This window comes from Rattus norvegicus, chromosome 10, assembly GCF_021556685.1.
Source record: "Rattus norvegicus strain SHRSP/BbbUtx chromosome 10, alternate assembly SHRSP_T2T, whole genome shotgun sequence".
Taxonomy (NCBI): domain Eukaryota; kingdom Metazoa; phylum Chordata; class Mammalia; order Rodentia; family Muridae; genus Rattus; species Rattus norvegicus.
In genome coordinates, this window is record NC_141543.1 from 69,503,218 (window position 1) to 69,520,190 (window position 16,973).

The 16,973-nt window shown below is 41.2% G+C and overlaps 1 protein-coding gene across 7 annotated transcripts in view; it reads right to left on the bottom strand.

The window, feature by feature from the left end:
• Nlk (nemo like kinase) overlaps window positions 1-12,188 on the bottom strand; it is a 123,689-nt gene extending 111,501 nt beyond the window's left edge. For 6 of the 7 annotated variants that reach the window (XM_087573697.1, XM_087573695.1, XM_087573694.1 and 3 more), the window contains exon 1: window positions 10,570-12,187. Coding sequence is in view for 4 of the 7 variants with exons in the window: in XM_087573692.1 (XP_087429818.1) it covers window positions 10,570-11,027 (458 nt within the window). In the remaining 3 variants the exon portion in view is untranslated. 7 annotated transcript variants of the gene reach the window in all.
• Window positions 12,189-16,973: the final 4,785 nt, after the last annotated feature.

Consider the following 16,973-nt stretch of genomic DNA (forward strand, 5'->3'; position numbering starts at 1 on the left):
GGGACAAAAGTAAAGACAACAAGGACCAGGTACCAGTTTTACCTTCTACCACTTGAGGAAGTTTCAGAGCAAAGAGAAATATCACCAAGTGACTCAGGACAGACAAGAAAATTCCTCTACAAAGACATTATTTTACTTTGTCTAAGTCTGACATAAATTAGATGAATGTGTTGATCATTAATGACTGACTGCCCTGCCTGAATCCACTGATGGGAGTTGGCCTGTCCACTCAGCTGACGGCCAGGAAGGTGCAGAAGAGGGCCAGATTGCTCCAATTTTATGCTGTGCTAGAGATCAAACCCAAGCTTTGTGCTTGCTACACCCTCACTCTACAAACTGAACTATATATCCCAGGTCTTTCTTATTCTTCCTTTAACTTTTTACATAGTTACTTTTAACACTCTATCTCCATTAACCTGGATTGGTACGCAAGTGCATATAAATCCAGCAGGGGCTAAAGACTAAAACTGTGCTGGTCAATGAGGTAGACAGAACATGTACTAAAAACCTGTCCCTAAGTGCCTAGTTCAAACTGAGATGTGCTCTAAGCAACTGGATTTTTGTAACCTAAGTATAAAAAAATGACAGTTATGTTCAATATAAAGAGTCGAATAAAACATATTACTAAAAATAATTCCACCTATTTCTTTTGCCTTTTTTCCACTGTGTCTAGAGCATGTAAAACCATGTGCATAGCTTTCAGTATTTCCCTTCTGGGCAGTGCTGCTGGGAGCACCCATGAAAGCTCCTTCCCTTGCAGAACCACCTAGGAAGTCACAGTCCCTTTCTACAAATTAAGTGCCTTACCCAATTTTAGAACCTAACTTACAAATTAATGTAAATACACACGCCATTGCCCCAGTCATCTTACTTGATGCAACAACAAAACCACCAAAATGCTTATTATTAGGTTTTATTTAAAACTTTAAAAACATGAGCAGGGCCTAATGTTGGAAACTTGAGGCAGAACGTTGCTACAGTGAGTTCAAGGCCAGCCTGGGTGACAAGAGGGTCTGTGATGTAGCTCAGTGGTAAAAACACTCATCTTGCATGCACAAGAAGAGAAAGTAGGGATAGACTATTTTATCATCATTGCTATGGTTGTCATTATGTTGAGCAGAGGCATGCATGTGCCATGGCAGGTCTGTGGAAGCAATTAAGAAAACATTTGGGAGTCAGAATGTAAGTTCTGGATTCTGGGTCTTCAGGATCACTTGGTAACTGCTTTTACCCATTGACACTGACCACAAAGAAAGAAATCTAAAACAGTAAAAGGTGTTTTGCAGCCAGGAAAATAACAACATCTAACTGCCCAGTAGGCAAGCTTTTCTCCATAACTGACATGTAAAATCCTGACCAATCAATCAGTAATAGGAGGGAGAGAAATCTCTTGAACAACTAAATATTTAAACTCAGATCTCAGCTAGACAGTGGTAGCACATGCCTTAATCCCAGCACTTGAGAGGCAGAGCCAGGCAGATCTCTGAGTTTGAGGCCAGTTTGGTCCACAGAGTGAGTTCCAGGGCAGCCAGGGTTACATTTGGAAGCCCTGTCTCAAAAACCAAAAATAAAATAAAATAAAATCTGATCTTAATGGCTCAGCAGTTAAAAGGACTTGTTGCACTTACGACAATTCCTGTGGAATTCCAATTCCAGGAGACCTAACCCCTTCTTCTTTCTCCAGACCAGCCACACTAGACATACATACATACATGAAAGCAAACACTCATACATAAGTATTTTTTTAAAAAACCTGTACTAAAATCTGATCTCAAAGTTGAGCAAGGTGACATTCATTTCACCTCCCCCAGACCCTACACACAAACCCCAGACAGGGTCTCACAGGTATCTCAGGCTGGCCTCCAACCTCCAATTATATACGTATTTGAGGACGATACTGTTTCTACATCCCAAATGCTGGAATTACAGGAGTTACCACATTGCCTGATTTTACCTGGCTTTGTGTGTGCCAGGCCAGGACTCTACCAACTGAGCTTCTCCCTAGCCTTTGCTCTTCCTTTAAACCTTGGTAACAATTACCTTTAAATATTTCAATAGTTACCTGTCCCGAAGAAACTTGCTGTGGTCACTAGCAGATTTTACTTGCCCACAAATAATGTCATCATGCCTTTCAAATATTCATGCCCTATTCAATTTTATAAAACCCTTAGAAAGCAGAGGCTTTTTATAAACAAGGAAACCAAGGTTCAGAACTTTACCAGGATCCCAGGCTTGTTGATAGTGATGTCAGAACCAGAATCTATGCTGTCTTCTAGCAGAGTTGGTTTAGTATTCTATAATATCAATGCATACACTTCTGCCAAAGAAAACAGCATCTTTTATACTACAAACATCAAGTTCTCTGGTTTATCAAATTACAAACACAAACTTGGAATCTAAATAAGTGTTAATAACAATAAAAGTGCTGCTGATACTTAAAACATTTAAAATCTCCCCCTCACATACATATACACACACAAACGTGTGAAATTCAGATGTAATCATTCTTTCAAATGCCATCGATGATCTATCTTCTTGATAAGTACAATAGTCTTTTCTCCATGCTAATTTTCCTTGACTTTTATGTGAACCAACGATTACCCCTACTCTCCTAACAGCCTCCTAACACACAGGGCTGTCATTCATGGTGAATATGCCTATGTGAGTGAGCTGCAGTTTGACCTCCAGTAACTTCTTCCACCACAGCAGAATACCCTTAAGGCTCACACAGTCCTTAGCAACTCTACCTTTTAATTTAAGCATTCAAAGAGTTAAAGCTGATCCATCTTTCTCTTATTTAAAAACTTTCAGTAACTGTCATTTACAGGGTTTCGGTCTTCTTTAATTCTCATCCCCATCTCCCCGAACAAGAGGTTTATTTTTAAAATTGGGAGAGGCTGCTTCCATTGATAAAGGACCTGAGTTTAGATCCCCAGAACTCAGGTAATCAGGACACTTGGCAAAGGCCTGAAATCCCAGTGCTGAGGAAGTATAAACAAGAGGCCCTTTGTGGCTTGCTGACAAGCCAATCTAGGTTCAGTCAGAGACCCTGACTCAAAAAAGATACAAGACACCAAGCACCAACCTAATAATAATGTCTTAAGCCAACAAGAGTTAATGTTCTTTATCTTTCTTGGGAAGACAGGGACACACACACACACACACACACACACACACACACACACACACAGAACAAAAATAAAGTTTTTTTTAAATGTCCTTTAATCATTACCCTTGTGAAGTTTTAAAACTATAGATATCTTGAATGTATCTTTCTTCATGAAAAGATTTAAGATTCTTGCCCTCTCACCCAGCCACACCAACAACCTCTACTTCAACATGACATCCCAACCCCTTTTTTCTCTAGCTCTAGCTTGCACTTCTTACCACCCCATGTGCAACACTTTCTACGACTTCAAATTGTGGCATCTGGCATTTGGGCCCAACCACCCACTATCATTAAACACAGCACAAGTTTATGTGAAGAAACTGCCCACTTGCCAACAAGCCAATTTTCTTCCATGAATAGTTTACCTTTTCTAGGAAGCTGCACACCTTCCACAGAGATGTCTTCTCTATGCTCCCAATAATACCCAGGGACCATCTAGCTTGCATTTATCGCACTGAACTGTAACTATCCATTTACAAATCTCTCTCCCACAGAAGGTTAACTCTTTAATTCTTTTTTTTTTTTTTTTTTTTTTTGGTCTTTTTTTCGGAGCTGGGGACCAAACCCAGGGCCTTGTGCTTCCTAGGCAAGCGCTCTACCACTGAGCTAAATCCCCAGCCCCAACTCTTTAATTCTTATCACCTAGCACAACTAGTAAATAGTTAACACACAGGCAATACACAGCTATTATCCAAAGTGAGAAGACTGCACTGTTAAGGTTGTTAGAGAGAGTTTTCTTTTGTTGAACTTTCTTTTTGTTTTTTACATAAGGTCTTAGTTTGAGCCCAGCTTAGCTCGGAACTCACGATGTAGTCCAGACTGGCCTTGAAATTACAGCAATCCTCAAGCGTCAGCCTTCTGAATGCTGGAATTCAGATAAAAAGGTTAAGACAAGCTCATTCCAAACTAGTTTCAACTTTTTACTAAGGCTATGAACTACCTGAGAGTAAGGGCATTATTTTTCAAATTACTTAGTTACTACAAACTCTTTCAAGACAAGATCATGACCTGTGTAAGACAGGATAATTGCCTGCAGCTCAGCACAATACACCACACACAACAGAAATGACAGAAGCGGCTTTGACAGAGGCTTCAGAAATCAACCACGGATCTAAATATCCTTCCTTACTGTTTCTTAACAGTGCCAGCCAGTCCACAGCAAGCTAACAACAAAAATATATGGACTAGTGAAGCCCAAGTACCAAAAACTTTCACCATCTGACAGTAGACTTAGCCAAACTAATTAAAAATACAGGTGTGAACCTCGACAGAAAGAACACTTATCATCACCCATGTCACACGTCCCTGTATACACTACTTTATTCACAGCACTACAGAAGGCTTAAAGGCTCTATCTGAGCAGAGGTGTTCCTTAGAATCATCTTTCTGTAGTTTCAGAATGCTAGAATTTTTGCTACTATTTCTTGGCGAGGTACCTCTGAACTACTAATGACATCTATCACAGCTTGGCACATGCTTATTGACTGCTCTATAACCGATGCCTCAGGCACTCTTCAGTAGTACCCCCCAAGCAACAACAGGATCAAAATGGCAGGCTATTCTAGTTAGGAAATCATTGTTGATGTGCATTAGATGACCCAGTTAACAAATAATCCACTGGAGTGAGTTACTATTATGGATGCACAGGGAATCATAACTAAAACCCAAATATAATCTGCCAAGTAGCTTCATTCCCTTTACTGGTTAAATGACAAATGGAAGACATTTCTTTGTCCTTGACAACTTCCATCAAATAAAGTAAATCAGCATATCAAGGAAGCACACAATATATGCAGTTGATCCTTAAATTGCTAGCACATCAATAAACTGGATTTTAAAAAAAAAAACAACTTTTAAAACAACAATAAAGCAGCTACTCGATTTTATCACAGAAGTCAATAAAAACCTGGACATATTCAAGTGGTAAAGAAAACATTCCAGCATCCCAGTAGAGGTCGTTTTACATCAAAGAATAACATTTCTTCAGATGCCATACTTTGGAGAAAAAAACCTCAGAATCTATATTCAAACATATATCCAGTTAATGCATTTTACAAATATACTCCTGTAGCATAACAAATGGAAAGGGGACTGACTGCACCAGTCCCCAAACTGACTTAGAGATACTGTGGTTTTACCTAGTTTAAAAGACAATGTTTTTTAAATGTTCTTTAAAAAAAAAAAAAAAAAAAAGTCTGTTTTCTAAGTTGGTATTTAGTAATATCATGATATTAGTCTCAAATTAAAAAAAATTACTCTTTGTTATACTGTGATGGTTTTAACATAATGCAAATAATCTTCAGAATTGAAATCTAAAATCATTTTGAATGTTATAGGCTGCAGGCCCTCAATCACCAGGAGACAGGTACAGTAATATTAGACTGCGCAACTTTTCTCCTCTAACTCTTCTTTATGACCGTGAACCTGTAGTTTCTAAAGGTACGTCTATTTGTAGTTGAAATTAACAATATAGATTTCCACACTGCTAGTTTCACACGGAGGCCCTGTTATATTTAGAAGAGCAACCATTTCCTTTTTATGGTGCAGGCTCTGGTTCTTCAAAGCTCTTTGCACAAAGCAGACCCCCTCAGAACCCAGCAGTGCCTGTTAATCTTGGCTGATAGTAAAGAAACTTCTCAACACTACAGATTCTTAACCTGGAAAACAGTTACTAACAAAATACACTTGTAGTATACTACTCTTAATGGTGTAACTAAATCTAGGATTTTCCCCAACCATCCAAAAGCATTCCCCATTTTTCCAACATCTAGTTTCTTATTTACAGAGTAAGAGGACAACAGAAAACACACCTCTAATTTTCACAAGATGAACAAGTTAGAAATCTCTGCCATGCATGAAAGTTTACACTGAATACTTTTTCATTCACTCGCACACATTTTCCCCACCTCACAGGGATCATTTTTAGCAGTTTACTTTTCCTTTAAACGCAAGTGAATTTCCACTAAAGCACCTTAGACAGTGATAGCAACCTTCACTTACTCCTTCGCAGTGTGTAAATCCACAATAGTTTGACAGCACAGACGATGACTAGGACGAAGCTACACTATACCCAAAGTAGTTGTTTGGTTGTTGTTTTAATTGAGAGAATAAAGAGTAGTTTCCCCTCAGTTCTGAATTTAACCTTCATTATCTCCTTGGCACAAATACAATTGAGGAGGACACTCTATGGTATTTAAAGTCATGCCTAAAATAATTTGAATGTTGATTTTATATGGTAAATCTAACAAAGGAAAATTCTTTCTACACATTAACAAAAGTATTTTGTCCTTTTTTTTCTACCAGAAATAACTACAATAGCATCCACTGAGGATTTACTGTATACTAGACATATTGGTTTATAAGGATCACCTCATTTAACACTAGTACCAATTCTGAGCTAAGCACTATGATCCCCATTTCACAGATGAGAGACTGAAAGAGAAAATTATCAAGATCGCAAAGCTTAGCAATAAGTCACTAAGTATCACCACAGTGATGCTGAAGTTTCAAAATACGGATAAAAGTAACTTGCTAAAGGTATTAAAGCGAAAACATTCAAAGCTTTGCAACTTTATTTGAAGTACAAAGACAACAGACTGGATGCATCTACGGATCTTTGATCTTTTTAATTAATCAGACTAGTAAAAAGCTAAAACATTAATTTTATAAAGTAGAGGCTTTTCCTGGACTCACTTTTACCAAGGCAGCATGTAATATTAATCCAATCTATATTTTATGTTGAGAGTGTCAAAAACCGCCTGGGCTTAGCAGTCCTCAAATTCTTCTCATGTGGTCAGCTTACTTCAATTCTTAAAACCACATGTTTCATAAGATCCTGAAGCACTTTGTTCAGAAGTTGTCACATTTTTAAAGCACAGTATTTTTCTCTAGCAAAGGTGAACAAACTATGGACAAAAGGATACATTTATATTATCTTCACCAAATGACAGAAATACTGTCGATACTTTGTTTTTTGTATTACGAAATATCCATATGGGCGAAATGGAAAACACAAAGTCCTAACATCTGATTATGCAGGTCAAATAATATATGTTTTAAGAACCAATGAGCAACATCTATCATTGGCAACGAATGTATGTCAGGCCACCCCTGCTCACATTACTAGGTAAGCTGGAACTCTTTGAGATAAAACACAGCCGACAATTGTTGATGAAACTGTAATTGAACTGTCAAGGCACCATCTTTACCAGCAAGCTAATGGGTAACTCACTATTTTTACACAACTGTCCAAGGCTGATAAGTTATTCTACTAGTAAAATTCAGCAGAAAGATAAATCAAGTCAGGTACCAAGTTGTTTGGCTATAAATCTAAATGCTAAAATACTGCATCGTTTCTATAAATATTTCTCCCTGGCTGCATTGAAAACTAGTCTTCCTCAAAATTATATTCACTATTTTGGCCATTAGTACCCCAAGGTGCATGTCCATAAAAAGGAAGGGGACAGATACAATTCCTTGTATAATTTATGCCAGAAAAATAACTCCCAAAACAACTGACTGAATCTAAGTGAATCTAATACCCAGATAAATACATATAGTGTTGATTTAAATAATGTATCATTAGAAGAATTCCTTGTGCTCTGTATAATCATTTTAAGAAATAATTATTTCACACGTAAAAACTTTTTAAATTAAAAAGAAAAACCCTGTTTTATTAGGTTAAATGGTAAACAACCTCACCAATACCTGGAATTTCAGCACACTGCTGGCAATTCACTCTGGTTTGCTTATCAAATCTCTAGTTTTAGCAAACTTAGGTCACTCAGCAGTTAAATTCCAAATAAGGAATTCAGACAGCAAGTCATCAATATGTAAATATAAAAATAGAAAAGCATTTGCATACTAAAAACACACACCTGGTACTCTTCCCCCTTTTCAAACTAAATTGTATTTCACCTAAAACAGCTGATTAAAAACATTCCTGCAAGAACTAGCAAAACCTGATTGTGAAATGAAGACAGATCAAGAAAAAAAAAAAAAAAGGACTGGAAGACACAGCAAGATGGCAGCCATTTGCAAACCAAGGAAAGAAGCTCAGAAGGACTCAAGCCCACTGACACCTAGATCTTGGATTTCCAGCCTCTAGAACTGAGAGAAATGTATGCCTATTGTTTACACCAAAACACGAAGTAAGAGCCCAAAGCACTGTCCTAGGTACTAGAGGGGAAAAAAGTTCTTCTAGAGCAGCCATTCTAAACCTGTGAGTGGAAACATCCTGGAGGATTGAATGACCCTTCCACAGGGTCATCTAAGACCACAGGAAAACAGAGATTTACATTATGATTCATAATAGTAGCAAATTACAGTTTCAAAGTAGCATTGAAAATAATTTTATAGCTGGAAGGCTTCCTCAACAGAAGGAACTGCATTAAAGGGTTGCAGCTTTAGAAAGTTGAGAACACTGTCCTAGACTAAACATGGTGCCAGATCGCTACATTCCCAGCACTCAGAGGCAAGCTTAAGGCCCAGTGATTTACAGGCCAAACAGAAAGAGTTACATATTGAAACTTTGTCTAAAATAGTTACCAAAACAAGTACTTTGATATATAGGTCTTACCCTCAAGGAACTTACAATGTATTCAGTAACAGGAAACAACATAAGATAGTCAAGTTCATGGTTCAAGGAGCAGTCTGTGAATTTCTAAAAGGATTCACACCAAGTACTTGTAGATTTTCAGATACTATCACAATATTTGCCAGGTGAGATGCTAGATAGAGTACTCCCTTTTAATTTTTTCTACTCTTGCCACAAACCTAACGTTGAAACTTCTGCAAGTCATATGGCCTTTTGACAGAAAGGTAGTGAACTCAAGAATGGGAAAAAAAAAAAAAGTTTCCTTTTCTGTATCCCTAAGTTTTCAGCACTGAACACCACCACATCTAAAAACAATCCAGATACTCAAAGTTTGTAAAACAATGACAAGAGTTAAAGCAGGAAACCAGTTTTCTCCTGCTCTCCTCCCATCCCCCCTAGTTTGGAAATCCTCAAGGGTTAGGCAAGGAATGGAAGTTCATAGTGAATCCCCTGGGGAAGGTGCTATGGAAGAGAAGAGAAAAGCAGGAGCAGGCAGGTCCCTGAACAGTCACTGAAAAGGACCCATAATGGCCTACACTCTTCCCACTAACAATCCCACAGTCCCTGGAGAAGCAGGAATGCAGTAAGAACCTTGCAGGCTAGCTGAGAAAAACTGGACTCTACGTTGTTAGTTTTTGTTGTTGTTGTTGTTTTGTTTTCGTTTTAAGAAGAATTAAGAATCAGCTCACTTAGGTGCCAAGACTATAAATTCTGAAATAGGAAAATAGATAGCTATTGCGCAAATAGTATCTAGCTGAATTTTACCCTTAAAAACAAAGAAAGGAATTATTTACAGGCTAGTTTCAAAGAGTTCTTTTTGTGATGGGGACTTTCCTGGACATTAAGAATCTATGTTTGCATGCCCTGAAAACATGAAATCATCTCTCCACACTGGAGTGGTTAATCCTTGGGAGGAAAAACTAAAAAAACAAAACAAAAACAACTCGGTTCATTCTGTATTTGCTAAAAATAAATGCACTATAAGCCACCAATCTTCCTAAGGAGGGCAAATAAACAAAGATGCTGCATTTAACAAATCTTTAGACTTTTAAACATCTGACCATTAACAAAAGTTAAAGCAGTTTCATTTGTTAAAGATACACTTCCCACCATAGCAACTGGCCAATAGTCAGTGACACATTACATCGAATGTGGGCCACTGTGTAGCTCCAGTCTACTAACCTCATTTGTGCTACTCATGTGTGATGCTATATTTAATGCATTCTTATCAGAAGGCTAAGCTACATACTTCCCAACTTTAGCTTTATGGTTTAAAATAAAACTACTCAAGTAATGATTTCTAACTGGTTCGACAAGGAAACCTACCTTTCTTCCCAGGGTCAAGATCACAAAATAAGGTATGAAAAGATGTAGTGGGCAGGAAAGTTGACTTCATTAAGTACATTCTGCTGGGGACTAGTATAAAGAAATCAAGCTAGGGGGCCAGTTGTTGACACCTGCTAACCCAGCAGCCAATCCAAACTACCACATTTGAGACGGCCAAGGTCTTTGTAGGAGGTATTTACATTTAATTACTGATCTTACACTTACTGAGGTTCTTGACAGGCAAGTTTAATAGTCTGCAAACTTGTGTCACTCGGGAGAAAATGCTCCACTACCATGTGCCATGACTCAAAATGCACGAGCCTGGACAGCCAAGGCATCAGGCCTCATCGTCATCAATGAGGATGGCTTCCTCGGGTTGAGTTGAGAAGCTTGCTCTACTTTGGTCAAGACGGAGTAAAACCAATGAAGCATGGCTTGCCCGGTGAGAACCGTGTGGAGTGGTGTTTTTGATACTCACCAGACAACACCAAAGGCTCCATATCCAATAGGTCTATCCGGCTCAATGTCCAGCTGCTGTTGCGGATGATGCGAGTGCTGATGATGGTGCGCCTTAACTGTAGCAGCTGCAGCAGCCTGTACCTGAGCTGGGGCTGCTGCAGCTGGCCCAGGAGCCTGACCAGGTGCCGGTGATGGGAAATATGGCTGTTGTTGCCCAGGGTTTAACATGGCTGCGGCCGCAGCTGCCGCTGCGGCTGCTGCAGCTGCCGAAGACGTATGCTGCTGTACAGGGTGTACAGCAGCAGCCGACCCCGGATGAAGGTGGTGTTGAGGGTGGTGGTGGTGGTGAAGGTGAGGAGGAGGAAGGTGTGGAAGGTGGTGGTGATGGTGGTGGTGGTGACCTGCTGCTGCTGCAGATGTACCGCCATTGTAAGCCGCCATCATTTTTGCGTTGGCTCGTGTGCCACAAAGAGACATTCAAAAAAATGCCCTTTGATTGGAAAGCAAACTGGGTCAAGCTGTCATTTGGCCATTTAAAAAATGAAGAAAAACCACTCACTCCACCTCAAAAAACATAGAGCGGAACTGGCTTTATGTCTTCATCAGTCAATCCAGACAAGTTGGAGGATCTTGGATGTTCGATTTTTGGGTGAGAGTGTGGAAGGGTGTGGGTTGTCAAAATAAAAGTTAAGAACATAAAATAAGAAGAAAAAAAAAAGGAAAAGAAAAAGGGAAAAGGGCCCCTTCCCCCCAGGATTCCTGCTACAAGTGGATACTAAAACTCCATTCTTAATGGGGGGGAGGTTCCAACTTTGAATGTGGGAATAAAGGCCAAACCTCCCGACCCCCTGAACTCCACACACGAAAAAGATCTGGTAAGACGCCACCCTTGGAATCTTGTAAGAGGGTTGACTCATCTACCCCTTCCATTCCCACATCCTTTTCTAAACACCTCCCACCTCCTCAAAAACACAATTAAAAAAAAAAATCCAACCACTCTAAATCAAAAAAGATGAGGGGAAATTATCAGGGAAACCAGCGTCTAGCTTCCCTCCCCTCGAACTCTCAGGCCTTCCTACATCTCCCCCTACTCCGAGTCTGGTTGACCCGACTGAGGGGGTTTGGGGAGATGTACCAAACTTTCCTGGGCAGAATGAGCCAGGGAAGGAGGCTGGAGGAAGAGAGTGAGGCGAGGAGGCGACAGGCAGGACAGAAGAGGAGAGAGAGAACCCCGGCAAAAGTGAAGGGAAGAAGGTGCAGGGAGGGAATGAAAGAGCGGTGGGCAGCACTCGGACGCCCAGACACAGGGAACCGCCCCGGAGGAGGTTAGGGTCCCGGGGCCAAAGAATAGGAGCCCCGGGAAGCGGGCGGGGGACGGTCGGAAGCAGGCTGACTCCTGCCCCCGCCGCCGCCGGCTGCTTGTGCTGAGGAGGGTTGGGGGGGAGAGCGGGTGGGTCCCCCGCGCGACGGCCCCTGCAGGGCTCAAGGCTGCTCCGTCTCCCCCCCTCCCCCCCACCCGGCTTCCGTGCCCACGGTTGCTTTCTCCACAGCCGCCGTGACCGCTTTCTCTTCAGCCGCCGCCTTCTCAGCCGCCGGTGCCGCCGCGGCCGGACTCACCTCCCCTAGCAAAGCCGGATAGAGCGGAGCCAGCGGCGGACACGCGCAACCAGCCGCCGAGGCCCCGCCCCCGCCTCACACTGACCGGCTGCCCTAGCCAATCCACGCCCACCTGTCCGCGCCCGCCTCCAATCCCTGGCCGGAAGCTTCAGACAGGCGCACTGTTCGACCAGTGGCAACCAGGTGTGGGTCTCCTGGGGAAATCCCGCCCTCGGTTCGGGATGGGCAGACAGATAGACCAATAAAAAGGCAAGTCTTGGCCTGACGGACAAGACTGTAAGCCAATTAAAAATCAAAGATCTCCGTGACTTTTTTTTTTTTCTTCTTTCGCCTCTCTCCTCTTTTCTTTTTCTTCTTTTATTTTTTTGACAAGAGCAGGAAGCTGCGTGCTAATCCCGCCTGCAAAAGCTAGAAGAGAGGGGCGGAATGAAAAAAAAAACCAATCATGAGCCAGGAACAAAGAACAGAGAAACCAATCCTTGGGTTGAAGACTAAGTGGGATGAAACTGAGTACAGATAGATATATAATTGAACAAATGGGGCAAAAAAAAGATTGACATAGGTCCCGCCTTTCTATGTCCCATTGGACAGGATTGTGGAGAATTTGCTGTCATATCAGAGACGACATCTTCAGGAGGCGGGGCAAATAGAGGGGTGTGGTTTGATGTGGGCGGGACTTAGGCGAAGAAGGCGGAGTCCAAATTATGACTGGTCCATTGATAGGAGCCATCTACAACTCTATCTAGGGTAGAAGATAGGGAAAAAATAGGAGAAGCAAAAGGCATGTTAAGCTTCAGAAACTCAAGATTTCAAGAAACTAAGATTCAAGGTTTCTTAATACGAAACAAAATAGATTCATCAGTTAAGCTTAATTTTGACCAAAAAGAGGCTTTATTTTCAGCATGCGCGGATTGCAAAATTTATACAAATTAAAACCCAAAAAAGTTGAAGCCTCTAAACAGTAATATTGTCCCAAAGTTTTCTGGTCAAGTAAGTTCCATTCATTGAAATTTTACTAGAATCTTTGATACTACTTTACTTGATCTAAATTTACTCTTAAATACTAGGCTAGCAAACATTATGCTTAATAAAACTGTATCTCAAAACCTGCAGGTCATTTTTGATACCTCTTTTGCCTGACCACTCCTCCATTTCCTATCAAGAAAGTAGTCTTAAACACTTCTGAGCACCTCTCCATCCCTACTTACTCAATTCCCACAGCATTTCCTGACCTTAACACCAGTGGCATACTTAATGAATCTTCCTGCCTACAGCTCTCTTTTAGCTAATGGGCTGTTGAGGACATAGTAAACTTTCCAGCTCCCATCATCTGTAAATTTGTTGGCTAAACTAAGAAAGATAGTCATAGAGAGATTTCAAGGGAAAACATGAATCCATGAAAAATTCCAGGAACATGAATGATGGTATATTTCAAAGTTTACCATGATTTTGAAATGTAAGGAATTGATTTGGGTTGAGCTCCAGAGAAGTTTGCCATTGACTTGTATTCACAGAAATATAAACCAGACATAGTGTGGCCTTTAATTCCACCAGAGGTAGGTGGGTCTCTGTGAGTTCAAGGTCAACCTGGTCTACAAAGAAAGTCCCAGGATACCTAGGGCTACATAGAGACATCCTGTCTCAAACCAAACAAACATAAGTGTGATAAAGAATAGTTTTCTCTTGGTAAACAAACAATTTACAAACAAGTAAATAAATAAAGAAAAGAATTCATCAGTCTATTTTTATCTGAGGTTTTGGTTTCTACGATTTTGTCTTTCCATAGACAACTATAATTTTAAAAAAACATTCCATAGCAAATTTCAAAAGTGAACACATTTTAAAAGGCACACCTTTCTAAGTAGTGGAATGAAATTGAGACTTAGTGCTTTTAGTCACTGGATCGACTCCCATGGTATTGCAGGGTTTGTGTGCAAACAGCCTTCTGGGACAGTCTATGACTGCTTCACCAAGCCCAAGTCATTTGTCCTCCACTCATCTTGTCACATAGGCTTTGTATCATCCCCATTCATCACATGAGACACTGGGAGGACAGTTTTTGAAATCAGGGACACAAACCATATCACTTGTATCACAGTACACAGAATGCAACCTGGGCAACCTTATTCTGAAAATCCAGAACTGAAAACAACTGTGCAAGGGCCAACAGAACCCACAAGTGAAACATTCCATCCCTGACTTTCTATGACAGGTCAGAGCACAAATGCAGGTGCCCTGGAATATTACCTTCCTCCTTGAAGTTACCTTACGGATATGCATATAAAGCTTCTATGAAACATAAATGACCGTGAGTTTAGAGTTGGGTCCCATCCCCAAGGTATCATTATGTATGCGAATTTGTCAAAATCCGAAACGCAAAAATCCCAAATCTGAAACACTTCGGATCCCAAGAATTCCAGCTAATGGACAGTCAACCTGTTCTAGTTTATAGTTGTTGTTTCTTCTTATTGTACCTAATTTATAAATGAAACATAATCAAATGCATGTATGGACACAGAAAATAATATCTATAGAATTTAGCACTGTTCACAGTTTCAGGCAATCACTTGGGGTTCTTGGAATCATTCCCTATGGTTAGCAGAGAAATAGTGTACAAGTCTGACCCCACCTCCAGCCTTGAATAAAGTCAATAAGCATAAAGAGCCGGCTGTAAGCTGGTCCTATCTACTTCAGGGCCCTCCTTTCCACTTCCTGCTTCCTCTGCTTGAGGCAATCTAAATTTCTTTCAGTTTTCAACTGCATTGATGTCTCGAAGCCTTCATGGCTAAGCGTTTTCAACTTAAGACATCCCCAGCCACGCTCCACTCCTCCCCAGCCACGCTCCGCTCCTCCCCAGCCACACTCCGCTCCTCCCCAGCCACGCTCCGCTCCTCCCTAGCCACACTCCGCTCCTCCCCAGCCACGCTGTACTCCTCTACTGCATCCTTTTGGCTCCCTGTAAATTTCACATTTTCTTTTGGAAAGCTTTTTAGACCCCTCATCTAGACTATAACTCTCTATCACATATCTTCATGGTACTGCCTCCCCCGTAGCACTGAGAACTCTGGTCTAATTACTTATTGTGTTTGACCAGAACAGAGAGCTTGTCTGTCTCACTTACATTAGATACCCAGTTCATACGACAGTGCCAGAAAAAAAGAGTGAAAAGAGTGGAGATCTTCACGACTTACTGAGTGGGGTCAGGAAGAGTCAGTACAAACCGGAGAACTGCCGTTTGCTCGCCCCATGATTCTGGCCGCTTCACTAACCTTTCTCAGTCTCTCTCGCCTCTGCAGAGAAAGTGCCGTGTGCTTCATTAAGTTGATGTGAGGGTGAAATGAGATGACATACTGAAAAGTGCTTAGCAAGGAACAGAAGTTCAATATTTGTTAATTCTCTTCTCCCCTCACTCTCACCTAGTGCTTGGGAGACTTTTCCAACTTTCTAGTGGACGGCAGTCTCCTTTAACGTGTAGTTTTCAAGAAGTGTCTTTAGTGCGCAAGGGTCCTGTCCAAATCTGTTGAGTTAGGATTTGGATAGGAAAGAGCTGGACTCCGGTTAACAAGCCCTCCAAGTAAAGCTACCTTGAAGTTGGAAGGGCCCTAGCCCTGAGGACAGGGACTGAGTCTTCTCCAGTGTGACATTCAGTGTCTGGCGCAGGGACTTCTGGGGGGGGGGGGGGGTACTTCACTGGGATCCTGGTAGCTCCTCAAAGGGCTGTAGATCTATTTAGAGCAAGAATTTCCAAGTGAACTGAGCACACTCCAGGTGCTACACAAACGGATCCATTAGACTCCGGGGAGAAATAAGTCCCATTTCAGAGGGGTCTTACAGTGAGTATCGGTTGTTCCAGCACTCGAGACGCTGAGGAAGAAGCTTACAAGCTCACCTTCACCCTGTCTCAAAAATAACAAACAAACAAACACGACGCAACGCAACTCGAAGGAATCGTCGTAAGCTTTAATTTTTAGTCTTTAAAACATAATTTAGGTTGGGGATTTAGCTCAGTGGTAGAGCGCTTGCCTAGCGAGCGCAAGGCCCTGGGTTCGATCCCCAGCTCAAAAAAAAAAAAAAACAAAAAACAAAAAACAAAACAAAACAAAACAAAACAAAAACATAATTTAAAATGTTTATTTGGCGTTGGGAACTTGCACCCCTAATTCTGGCATTCAGGAGGCTGAGCCAGGAGAATGCCAAAAACACATTCAGAGCCGGCCAGAGGGGGCTGGAGAGATGGCTCAGCGGTTAAGAGCACTGACTGCTCTTCCTAGAGGTCCTGAATTCAATTCCCAGCAACCACATGGTGGCTCACAACCATCTGTAGTGGGGGTCCACTGCCCTCTTCTGGTGTGTCTGAAGACAAAGCTGGCCAGAGCTCCAGAACGAAGAAACCCTGTCACATATAAATAAATAATTTTTCAAAAGCAACTAAAAAGGAAACGTGTAAAATTATCCGGATATGTTTTATTTAATCCGATATACCTAAAATATTGTAACTTTAACATGCAATAAAATTCTGAAAAAGGATACATACGAAATATGATACGAAATCTGTGAAATCTAGTGTGTAATTTCACTCACATACTGCATTCAGCTGAGTTAAAAACGTTCAGTTTCAGGAGACAGACATGTCTGTCGTCCTAGATGTTCAGGGAGCTGAGACAGAAGGACCACTGGGTTTAGGCCAACCTGAACTACATAGCAAGTTCCAGAACCAGGACAACAACAATCTCTCTCTCTCTCTCTCTCTCTCTCTCTCTCTCTCTCTCTCTCTCTCTCTCTCTCTCTCTCGTCCTTCCACTCTTC